The 12,754-nt window shown below is 37.2% G+C and overlaps 1 protein-coding gene and 1 pseudogene across 5 annotated transcripts in view; both read right to left on the minus strand.

Annotated features, from left to right (window-relative positions):
* AGK (acylglycerol kinase) overlaps nt 1–12,754 on the minus strand; it is an 80,949-nt gene that overhangs the window by 38,225 nt on the left and 29,970 nt on the right. For all 5 annotated transcript variants that reach the window (XR_005371229.1, XR_005371230.1, XM_038559379.1 and 2 more), the window contains exons 5-8: nt 8,787–8,862; nt 3,274–3,366; nt 1,352–1,384; nt 142–236 (exon numbers count right to left, since the gene is read on the minus strand). Coding sequence is in view for 3 of the 5 variants with exons in the window: in XM_038559379.1 (XP_038415307.1) it covers nt 142–236; nt 1,352–1,384; nt 3,274–3,366; nt 8,787–8,862 (297 nt within the window). In the remaining 2 variants the exon portion in view is untranslated. The remainder of the gene's footprint in view (nt 1–141; nt 237–1,351; nt 1,385–3,273; nt 3,367–8,786; nt 8,863–12,754) is intronic.
* On the minus strand, nt 11,290–11,453 carry LOC119869639 (annotated as a pseudogene).

The raw sequence follows: 12,754 nt of genomic DNA on the forward strand, positions 1-12,754 counted from the left end.
TTTGATCCAGGTCCTCCTCTTAATGATCTGAAGTTCCATGCTATCAAAACTAAAAACAAAGAATTCATATCCCCCACATGTGAATTGTCCCTTCCAGACTCACGCAGCCACAAACGCTAAGACCCCACATTGACAACCTACTGGACTTTGTTTCCACTTTCAGCAAAGAGGGTATGACTCAAACTACTGGTCTGTCCCAGTGGGATAAATCCAATGGGAATTTTACTGAAGGAAGCCTAAGGGAAAAAAAAGAAAAGTAAAGTTGTTATGGTTATGGTCAGAAAATCAGGCTGAACAGAGAGACACAGATGTGTTCACCATGTCAAAGTAACTGACCCAAAGTCCAACACCCTGTCTCTCCCTTCCTTAGACCAGCAATCGGATAATGCTAAGTTGAGGGGTTTCTAGAAAATAAGGCAGGCCTTGAAATCACCAGGACTCTGAATCCGGAAGCAATATCTGGGTACTCATTAGCGGCAACTGATTGAAAGAAATTTGGTTATGAAAATGAAGGTCTTAAAGATATTAGATAAATGTGCTACTGTGACAGAGACTATATTATGTTGTCACACTAGCTGAAAAAGTTGTGGATAAAATTCAACTAGAAGTATCTAACATTTGTACAGTAACTAATGACAGCTCTTTATAAACTATCTCAAGTGTAAAAAAGGCAAAGACAATAAGCAAGTTCAAGTAGCAGTCCTTCATCCCTAGCCCTCTTCTCCCTTCCCAGAGGAAACCAGTACCCTGGATGCTGTGATGCCTTTCTTGTCACATTATTACTCTTTTATGACATATTTACATATCCATTAATAATATTGCTTTCTGAATGCAAAACTCTGTAGAAATGCATAACATACTTTGGCAACGAGCCTTTTTTACTCAATATTTTTTAGATTTAATAATTTTATAGATATTTATATGTATATATGTCTATAAATCTATAAATATTTATAGATTTATAGGCATATATATCTATAAATATTTATAGATATTTATAGATCTAATTCATTCGTTTTTACTGCTACATGGCTTCCAGTATATGAATATACCATCATTTATTTATGAAGGAATTCTGTGAAGAGAAGGTTCCATGGGAAAAATTTATATTTCAAACAATAGCTTTTCTGGTAAAAGCTCTCGGGTGCTCTGGAATACTAAAGCAGAGGAGTCCCCTACAGATTAATCAAAGTGTTCTAGGACACGGGCAACAGTACTTTATTTGCTAAAACCCAAGGAAGCACAATTTGTGCCCACCTTAAAATATAAAATGGTGAAAAAAGGTAAGAGAAGATAAAAAGCACAGAAATGTAAAAAGCTAAAATGCAATTACTCTTTCTTGAAAGCTCACCTCATCTGCTCTTCGAAGAACTCCAGTAATAACCTACAAACATTAAAAAAAATTATTATAAACAACCTGTATTTCCCCTCTCAAACAAAAATTGGATTCAATTTTCATGGATCACAAACTTGTTCCTGTTTTGTTCCTAGAAACCATGTCAAAAGATGTACTGGCTCTTAAAACATACAGTGTTCTGCAAAGGGATCAGAGTAAAATTAGATTTGATTCTTGACTTAAGATCAATAGTCCAATAAAGGCTAAGATGAAATAATTATGAAACCTCCATATTACATTAGCAATATTGTTTTGAGTTCTATAAAATGGATACAAATGTGAGGCACACATCAATCATACAGAGGAACCTACTTTCCATTACAAGTGCTCACACAGGAACAAAAATAACACTTTGATGCACACAGAGAAGTCTGTGCTCAATAAAGATTTCTTATCCAGGAATATGAAGGCCAGGGGAACAGCAGCTCCTCTTTTAAAAGATATTTTTTTTTTTTTAATTTTTATTTATTTATGATAGTCACAGAGAGAGAGAGAGAGAGAGGCAGAGACACAGGCAGAGGGAGAAGCAGGCTCCATGCACCGGGAGCCTGACGTGGGATTCGATCCCGGGTCTCCAGGATCGTGCCCTGGGCCAAAGGCAGGCGCCAAACCACTGCGCCACCCAGGGATCCCATCTTTTAAAAGATATTTTTAATTTGAATGTGTACATCATTGTTTTTTAATTTTAAATGTAATACATGTGCCTTGTAGAAGTGGTAAAAAAATACGTGAAGAAGAAACTACTCTCTCATTATCCCACCATGACATAACCATCATTTGCTTATGTTTTGGCATATTTCCCTCCAATACTTTTTTTATTCACTGCCTATTTTTGGATGACTGAGATTACACCAAATACACAAATGATTTGGTATATTTCTTAAAAACATTTTGTAAAGTAAAGACTGGTCAATCTTCTCCCTTCACCTCCTGCCTCACTGCATTGCAGGATTAAATGGGGCTGTCATGAGGTCTACTTCCTTCTTTGTTGGCATGCTATCAGTATTCTTCACACTTCATTAAAAAGCTATAAAAACAATTACTGGATCATTAGCACAGCCTTTCTAAAAGAAGCTTACTAAGGCTCACATAACTGCTAAGTCAAACGTAGGACACTGTTCTGTCTGCTGTTAGCTCCAGATCCCTTGACACTGATGAAACTACCCAATGGAGGCGAGAGCCCATCAGAAGGGAGGCCCAGATGTGAATTATGGCCCTCAGGATAGGAGCACTGAGCAGTTAGAGGGGCGCCTGCACTGGGCTCTTCAGCGGTTTCCAATATGTAATGAAGGTTCCAGTCTATTGCCCTCAAAAGGAAAAGCACTTCTAGGACAATGTACTTACTGTCCTTATTGGACCAGAGTTAGCATAAGGACATGAGATTTTAAAACAAAAGTAGATCGTATACCTGAACCTGTAGACTGCAGCCTCTAACTATACTCTTACCAGGTAACATTCCATGCAATAGAAAAAATGTGAGAACACATTTTTTTTGGAGGGGATCTAGGTTTATTTTATAAGAACCATCCCTCATAATTAAAACTGATTCCCTAGCTCCCAAACAGGGCTACTCCATTAGTCTCCAAAATATAAAAAGTTACATCATACCCACCACCATTTCTTATTTATGCAATTTTATCCAACTTAAATTTGATAAAACAAAACTCCCCTTATATGCTGGGTATAAAGTTTATACAAAACAATGAAATAAAAGTGCATGACAAAAATGTAATGCTAAGCCTGTTTCAGAGAGTGAGGGTTCTAAAAAATACAAAGAAATCATTTCCTTAAATTATAACCACTTATACCATTGCTCTAAGATCTAATTTCCATTGTCCTCACCTTCAAAATGGTTTCAAACAGAAAAACAGCCATACCTCCTGCAATGTCCCATCTCCTCCTGCAACAATGATCACATCTGTGTTTTCCATCAGTTCCAGGAGTTTCTTGGCTTGGCCCTCATAATCAGTCTGAAATACAAAAAGAAGTCTTTGGTAAATCTATCATCCCAGGGGCATAAGATCAAAGATGTAAAAACATGGGACATTTTCTTTAAAGTTTTACACAGAGTCTTTCCTTAAATTCTACATAATTAATAGACATGAAAAACAACAGTTATCAAAGCAATCATATATACAGTTTTATACTGTTTAGAGCTGAAAGGGAACTCAGAAACCATCTTCAACCTTCCTTTATTTTTTTTAAAAGATCTTATTTATTTATTTGAGTCAGAGAGCACACATAGGGAGAGTGAGAAGCAGCAGACACCTTGCTGAGCAGGGAGCCCGATGTGGGACTCAATCCCAGGACCCCGAGATCATGACCTGAGCCGACACTTAACCAACTGAGCCAGCCATGCGCCCCTAACCTTCCTTTAAAAACAAAACCCAAACCCAATGATTTGTCTCTGGTTATACAGTTGTCTATTCAAAGGACTCATTTCCAGTCCAGTGCAGATTCTATTACACTATTTACCCGACATCTTTCATCTGAAAGCAGGAAGTCAGGTCTATATGCAAATAGAGAGAAGCAGATGTAATGAAAAAAGTACAGATTTGGGAGCCCAAGAGACCCAGATTAAACCCCAACTCTGCTACTCTCAAGCTGAGTGGCCTTAAACTTTCAGGATCTTAATTTCCTTATCAATGAAATTATGTGTATTGGAGTTGCGGTAATAATAGCTTCCCCATAGTACTGTTATAAAGCAGCATATAAAGCAACTAGCAAGGTAACTGCTCATGACTGGTACGCTATCTAAATGAAAGGTTAGGCTTTGTTAGGACTAGACAGTAAGGCACAGGTGTGATTCAGAGTAGCAACGAAACAGTACCCAAACCTCACCATTTTTATTGAGATTATTTCCTCTCAGATACATATGCAGACTTCAATGAATCATCTAAGCTGCTGCCTCTAAAAGCAAACATTAAATTTTAAAAGACATAATGCAGCTAATATTAACATAGAAAACATCGCTTCCTATTGATACTGTACTAGACACACTAACAGGCAAAAATTAAAGATTTGAATCTCAAATAGGCTTAAAGCATGTAAGCACAGTTAACACAGAGGAAAAAGAAAGTCCCTAAACTAACACCATGAATTTTATGATGAATTATCCCCCTTTTATTCTAAAAATGAAATGGCTGGCTTTATAGTTACACATTTGCAAATACTAAATTTTTTTTAAAAGGATAGATGTCAATCCTGATTAAAATGACAGTTTGTGAGTACCCCCAAATAAATAATCCTTGGGAATCAGTATGGGTTTGCTAAGAATGAGGCTTTTCAGACTATTCTCATCTTTTTTGACATTACTAGATCAGCAGATACAGGAAACCAGACGGACGCTGTATCTACTCTTCAGCAGGCACCTGGCAAGCTAAGTGATGATATCCTTGGGGACAAGATGGAGAAATGTGGAAACAATATACTAAAATACAAGTAGGTTAGTTACCAACTGAAGGTCTGTACTCCAAGTGAGCAGTTCAGTGGAGTGACATCCAACTGAAGGTAGATTGCTAGTGACATTTCTTTGGGGCTCTCCCTTGAACCTTTTTTCAAGTTGACTCCATAGTGGAACCCAACTCAAGGCTTGAAACCACAACTGTGAAATCAAGACCTATGCTGAAATCAAGTCAGACACTTAACTGACTCAGCCATACAGGCAGCCCAAGCCTTTTTTTATATGATGCTATCAACAACAGAGATGAAAGGCATCTTACTGAATATGTAAATTGCAATCTTTTACAAAACAGACACTGGCCTCCTTACTATTCCTCAAACATGTCAAATACACTCCTGCTTCAGAGTCCTAGAAATGCAATATCCTCAGCCCAGATTCTTTCCCTCCTGCATCTGCAGGCCTCACTCCTTTGCAGCAGGTGTCCAAATGGTCATCTCCTCAAACCAGTCGTCTTTGACCTTCTGAAATAAACTAATACCCCCATTACTCCTAGTCCCCTTACTCTGCTTGACTTTTCTTCTTGGCACTCATCACCATGAGTTGTTGCTGACAAACCTTATGTTTTTGGTTTTTGTTTTGTTTTGTTTTGTTTCAGTATTTTACATTTTTATTTTAAAGTTTTTGCATCTGTTTCTTATCTGCATCTCTCCCTTTCCCACTTTCAATGGAAGCTCTTTGGCAACAGACATGGAAAAGTTTATTTTGTTCAGACTATATCCCCAAAACCTAGAACAGGGCTTAGCTCACAGTAGGCAGTCAATACTTGCAAAAAAGTTAATATAAGTACATGAATGAAAGAACCAAACTTCAAAAATATTTCAACAGACTTAATAGACTATAATTTAAAAGATCACTTTTGTAGGGCTAACATATTTGAGGCTCTGGTGTTAAGAAGAAAATTCCAAATGCACAAAGGAAGGATAAAAAATATAAAGTGGCCTAGTGATATTAAATAAAGAAAAGTGAATCAAGTCAATAGGTCTTGACTGGAGGACTGCTACTTCTGCTGGGTATGATAATGACACTGCAGTTATGCAGAAAAGTAGCCTTATTTTTTTTTAATAAAAAGTGCATACTGGGGATCCCTGGGTGGCGCAGCGGTTTGGCGCCTGCCTTTGGCCCAGGGCGCAATCCTGGAGACCCGGGATCGAATCCCACATCGGGCTCCCGGTGCATGGAGCCTGCTTCTCCCTCTGCCTGTGTCTCTGCCTCTCTCTCTCTCTTTGACTATCATGAATAAATAAATAAAATCTTTAAAAAAAAAAAAAAGTGCATACTGAAGTATCTAGGGGTAAAAATAACATGATGTCTATAATTTACTTCAGAGAACCCATCTACCATGTGAAGATGCCTGCTGGGGACCCTCTGAGCCAGACAAAAGCAGAGCCCACCTACAGATTCATGAGTTAGGCCATCCCTCCTCAGCCTTGACACAAAGGAGCCCAGCACAAGGTGAGACCACCACAAGGGCAGCTCTGAACAGACCGCTGAGCAACAGAACCTTAAGCAGAGAAGCAGCTGTCAAGGTAGTGTGTTATACTAGCAGTATATCACTAGTATAGAAATAAATATAGCAATAATTACAATAAACATTAATGGGTTCAGTTATCCAGTAAAAAGAGGGAAAAAATGATTGGATCTTTTAAATACCCTGTCATGCCTTACCAATAAAGCATCTAAAATATAAAGACACACAAAGGCTGAGAGTAAAGGAATAAAAATATCACATCAAGCAAAAACTAACCAAAGTAAGTTACTAGAGTCACTAAGAAATCTAAGTAAGATACACAGACCGTGGCCAAGGCAGTGCTGGGGCTGAAGAGAATTGCTCTAAGACAGGGTCAAAATGCCAGAAAAATGAAGTGATTTGAAACCTGTAAGCATCTATTGACATCATCTCAAAATATAAACAGCAAAAATGAACAAAACTACATAAACAGAAAATCCCCAATAGCAGTGGAAGAGTTCTAAACTAACCCGCGCCCCCCCCCCCTTCATAATTTATAGTTAAAGCAGAAGAAAAAAGTCAGTAAGGACACAGAAGACTAGAACCACACAATGATCAGACTTGATTTACTGGGCATGTGTAGATCATGGTACCCAGTAAGTGGTACATATTCCTTTTAGGCATACGGGGAACATTTATGAAAACAAAACACACAGTAGGCCATAAAACAGAACCCAAACTTTCAAATGCTGGAAGTGTATTGACTATATTTGTTGACCATAATGCAATTAGATAAGAAACCATTAATAAAAAGATTAACTAGAAAAACTTTATTTTGGGAAATTTTAAAACATGTCTAAATAACTTGTAGGTCAGGCAAAAATCATGACGTTAATTAGAAAATATTTTTAAATGAATGGTAATGAAAATATTAGACCCAAAACTTAGAAGATGCAGTTGAAGCAATAGAGAGAAATTTATAGCTTTCCATAAATTAGAAAAGGGTAAAAAGTAAGTAAGCATCCAAGTTAAAATGTCAGAACAGAACAGCAGGAAAAAATCTAAAGGAAGTTGAATGAAGGAAACAGTAAAAAACACTAGAAATTCATGAAAGAAACATAAACAAGAAGATCAACGAGCCAAAAAATGATTCTTGGCAAGGATTCATTGACACACCTCTCACAAGACTACTGAGAGAAAAAAATGGCACAAATAAATATTATGATTAAAATGAGATATCACAAATGTTTTGGTTTTTTGTTTTTTTTTTTTTTTAAGATTTTATTCATTTATTCATTAGAGGCACAGAGAGAGAGGCAGAGACACAGGCAGAGGGAGAAGCAGGCTCTATGCAGGGAGCCCGTCATGGGACTGGATCCTGGGTCTCCGGGATCACACCCCAGGCCAAAGGCAGCGCTAAACCACTGAGCCCCCCAGGCTGCCCAAGATATCACAAATGTTACATAAACTTGCAAGAAGAGGAAATTAGGAACTTGATACCAATTAATTTGAAACCTAGACGAAAAGAACAAATTCCCTGAAAATGTTGGCTCATCAAAATTCATTCAAGAATAGAACTTGACTATTTCTAGAACCACTAAAGACCTTTAATATATAAAACAGTTTCCCCTAAAAGACAGCTCTAGGTCCAGATCATTTGATTTGAGTTCATGTGAACATTCAAGGGAGCGCTTTCATGTAACCATGCTAGGATCTCTCATACACTGGGTCGTAACATGCATTACAAACACTCACATTGATGTTAATTCTCTTCCCCTTTCTCTCATCCCTGGAGACAGACAACTGGAAGACCACATCACAGACCACTTGGACAAAAGAGGTCAACATTTCATGGTAAAGTGGACTAAATTACCTTTTAATCTCTGATTTCATGAAACTGTGTAATATTAAAAATAAACCACAGATTTACAAACATAACAAGAGTGATTTTCACCAAATGCATACACACATATCACTTAAAAGTCAACAGAGTTTTGGGGTGTCTTCTATCTAGCACAGTTCCTGCTAACTTATCTTTGTCCCCTTTTTTAGCTGAATACTGCAAATTCTAAAGCTTTAACATTTAAAATTCCTTGCCAGAGAAAATGTTTACCTGTCTGTGGAACTACCAAGAAATTAAATTAACTACTCAAACTGGAAATTTTTTTATTTTCAGGAAAGAAATTGTTATAGCTAGAACCACTTTCATCTTTCAAGAGACAATAATTCCACATCCTAGCTTTCAGATGAAAGAAATCCAGTTCATGCCTCCATCTAATCTTATTCTGAAAATGAAAAGCTGACAATGCTTTGAAAAAAACAAAACCACTTTTATTAATGATCAGAACAAAGACACAACATTGATTTCTCTGTTCCCAGCCTCTTACGTGATAAGTGATTTCTGCTACAAAGTCAAGAGAAGAGGATAAGTTGTAAGGAGTGGTAGCTTGGATAAAATCAACACTCTGGAGTGTTCTTACCTTAACAACAGTCACATCCATGCCAGATAAGTGTAAAATCGGGGCAGCATTTTTTTCAAATAGAGTCCTGGCTTTGCTGTAGACAAAGGAAAAAATACAAAAATTTTGACCAAGTTCTCAAGAGGAAGAATAAAAAGCCCAACCACCTTCACTAGAGTAGAACAAGAAACAGCCTAAGAACACAGGTTTCCTTCATTTGTGCAAGTATAGGAAGTCAAACAAGTTATCAGGTTCTATGGGTAGAAATGGAGACGTCACTACTCTGGGGCCTCCAGTTTACCTTTGAATACAAACAGCTCTTACCTACTTGGGATGCTTGCAGTTCCAATCTAGTTTCTCTAGAAGAAGAATGTACACTACATATGGCCCTACTCAGGACACAATGTTTGATGCATTCAGCAAGCATTTCTTGAGCACCCACTATGTGCTAGCCACAGGTGTAAGAGCTAGGGATACAACATGACAAAGGAGACAAACACTTCCAACTTAAGGGTGATGTTGTCAGTCCTCATAGAACTTATTTATATTCCAGTGGTAGAGGGAAGAGAATATATTTAACATATACATTCCCAAGGGAATAATTTGAACCCCACAGAATATAGATTCTAGCTCAGTGGATACAACTTTTGAGGGAAAAAATATATCATTTTGAACAATTTGAAATACTAAGGTATCTCTATTTCTTGAGTTTCAAACCTGTAGTGACATCCCAGAGGAAGGAGCAAAATGCTTTTCCATGAAGGCAAAATTTCCACTAAGAAAGGAAAAGTCTGAAATTATCTAACGCAACTTTAGGATAATCAGTAGCTTGTCTGAATCACATCCTTCTCTTGGTTGCCCTATCACTTTGTACATACCTCTATTAGGAATTTTCATAGGGCACTGACAACCAGTGATTTGCAAGACAGTCTTTGGGACAAGACTGGAAGCCTTGCAAAAAAGACACCAAATCCTATAATCCTGAGTCCCTCAGCCTCTAGGATTATGTCTGGCACACTTACAAGATACTTAATAAGCATCTGATCAATTAATACACTAAGGTATGAATAAACGAACCTGCCCCCCATGTAGATATGTAAGTTCTGCAGGAAAGGAAACAACACGATTGTGAAGCCTTGTGAGAACAGAAACAGTTAAAGAGCCCTTTGAAGACAGAGAGAGAGAGAGAGAGAGAGAGAGAGAGAAGAGAGCATGTGTGTGTGTGTGTGTGTGTGTGTGTGTGTGTGTTTTAAAAGCCACATCTTTGACAGTGATTCTTGTCCAATTAAGGTCAGGAGTCAGAAAAACAGCCCAGGAATCAAAGAATCCAAAAGTTGCAGAAAGTCCCAATGGCATAGTTTCAAAGTTGAACATACCAATCAGTGAACCTGTTATTCACCTAAGTATTTTCAACTACTGCATCAGAAAAAAAACAAAAACTAGAACTTATAAAACAACGAACATGTAACTTCCACATCCACGTTTAGTCATTTTTTTTAAAAAACCTTTTTAAAAAAAAAAACATGCTTTGACTTTCTCAAGAGTATTTTATACTAGCAAGAGGTGCCATGGCAACTAATGAAGAGCATGTAGAGTCAAGCACAAACCAAATTCAACATTCTTTAAAAAATAACCACCAAAGGGCAGACAGAAACATGTAATACTTCTTATGAATTAAAACAGAAATAGAAAAATTGGACAAATTTTCACAAGAAACATTTAAAAAAGGTATCTCAAATCAAGGGCCTACTTGAGCATGTTGTAAGCAAATCACACAAATATCCCCTGCCCTTTCTCCTGCTCTGAATGCTTATCAGAATGAACAGGAAAGACTAAATGAAAATTCCCCCTCTCCAGCTCACTACTTCTGGGGCTTAACCCAACAACAAAGGGCTGATACTACGAATGTTTCTACTTCCAGGGTTGTTTTCCTTACTGGGTTGATAAGAAAAGATCAGTGGAGATAGATGAGCTCTCGCTAAGAAGCAAAACTCTGGACAAGTTTCAATCGGCTATATTAATTATTTACAACAAATCTATAACCTCCTCCAAGTTAAAGAAATAATGATTTGAACATTTAAGGCTTTTATTCACATCTTTGTGTGATGCCACGGCTATGGAAAATGTCTAAAATTCCAATGTTCCATATAAAAGATTGAAAAACAAGTGTTACCAGTAAGAAATGCATTATTTATTATATAATTAATGGTGAGATAGCACTAAGGCTAAATACAAAGTTTATATACCTACTGCAATTTCCAGGTCCACATACACACGCAAAAATAATTACTTCTTAATGTATTATTTATTAACGCTAAACACACAGTTATCTTATTTCTTAAAGCGCCTATGTAGCTTTAAACCAGTACTACATAATGAAATAGCTACATGATGAATTATATATTATATGTTAGAGTAGAGCCAAGATGACAAAAATAGTGCAATTAAATAGTGAAAGCTTTAGGAAAAAAAACATGCTGGAGAGTTTCAGAGTGGCTGATACCTAGAAGCATGCAAGGATTCACCTTGCGAAAGGGGACAATAATTTTAGAAGACTTTCCATAGCCTCACTTTTTTTTTTTTTCCCCATAGCCTCACTTTAAAAGATAAAAATGCTATACTTTTAATTAGCAACAATCGTGCCTCGGATAAACCTCATTGGCTACGATACTGCCACTGCACAAAGCTAAAAAATGCTATACTTTTAAACAGTAATTCACCTTTAAAAATGCCAACACATTTATATGTAAAAATGTAAACAGAACCTAAAACTGTTCTGAAAAAGTTTATTTTTTAACGTAATTATCCCTTGTAAGTAGGAACTTAAAATGACAGATTATAACAAACCAACGGTCATAAATTTTTCTCTATCAGAATTAGCAAGTTCCTAACTAACAGGTCTCTAAAGAAATAGCTAGAACAGTTATATTAAAGTAGCCAGAGGCACAAGCACTTTTGGGAAGAATGGGGGAGGAAAGGAGAGAATGCTTTGAACCTAGCTAACGTGTTAATAATAATCACAGTCGCTTATGTTCCTTTCATCCAGTGCTTACCATGAAGTAGAAATGCTGAACATGTCATAGGCATTATCTCGCTTAACTACAAAGGCACCTATTCTATACGGCAAATTTATAAGGTATGAACTATTACTTTTCCCACTTTACAGATGAGCATACTGAGGATTTAAGTCCAGTAATTCCCATATCACAAAGAGTATACAAGTCCGATCCCTCAAACACTGTGCTAGCTCCTGCCACAGACCCCCACTGTTTAATTATCTTAGATACTGTGACAACCTGTTCATGTGTTGGTTATTAAACAAGAATGATCAATAGGCATTAAGATTGGTGTGTTTATGGGGGAGGGAGGTGGCTCTAACAAAGCCAGTCCAGTAGAATTAGGCAGTGTCCCAGAGCCAGTTTAGACAATCTATAGACAAATACCTTAAACTGCAGAATTTAAAATAAGGCATGCGGCGCCTGGGTGGCTCTCAACTTCAGCTCAGATCATGATCTTGGGGGTTGTGAGACAGCCCTGTATCAGGCCCCATGCTGGGTATGAAGCCTGCTTAGGATTCTCTGTCTCTCCCTCCCTCTCCCCACTCTGCCCCTTCCTGCTCAGGCTTTCACTCAACACCCCCCACTCCCCCCCCGAAAAAAAGTATGATTTGTGTTTATATTTGTAAATCCATACTCTAAAATTACTAGAGAAACTTATTTCAGAAACCCTGCATCTTACAAAAGACCACTTAAAAGCTGGTCCCAACTAGTCTTTGTTGTTCTTAATATCTTGACATCATTTGACTTTGATCTCTAGAATCCAACCTAATACATATTTATTAATTTTCCGATCCTCAGCAAAGACAAAAAGAATTGTTCTGGTCACTAGGGATAATAAAAGCTATTACTCACCTCCCCACCTCACATACAAACTTTTCATTCTTACGCTTTTTAGAAAATAATTTTAAGTTTTAAATGATTTCCTCTAAA

Source organism: Canis lupus, chromosome 16 (genome assembly GCF_011100685.1).
Source record: "Canis lupus familiaris isolate Mischka breed German Shepherd chromosome 16, alternate assembly UU_Cfam_GSD_1.0, whole genome shotgun sequence".
NCBI lineage: Eukaryota > Metazoa > Chordata > Mammalia > Carnivora > Canidae > Canis > Canis lupus.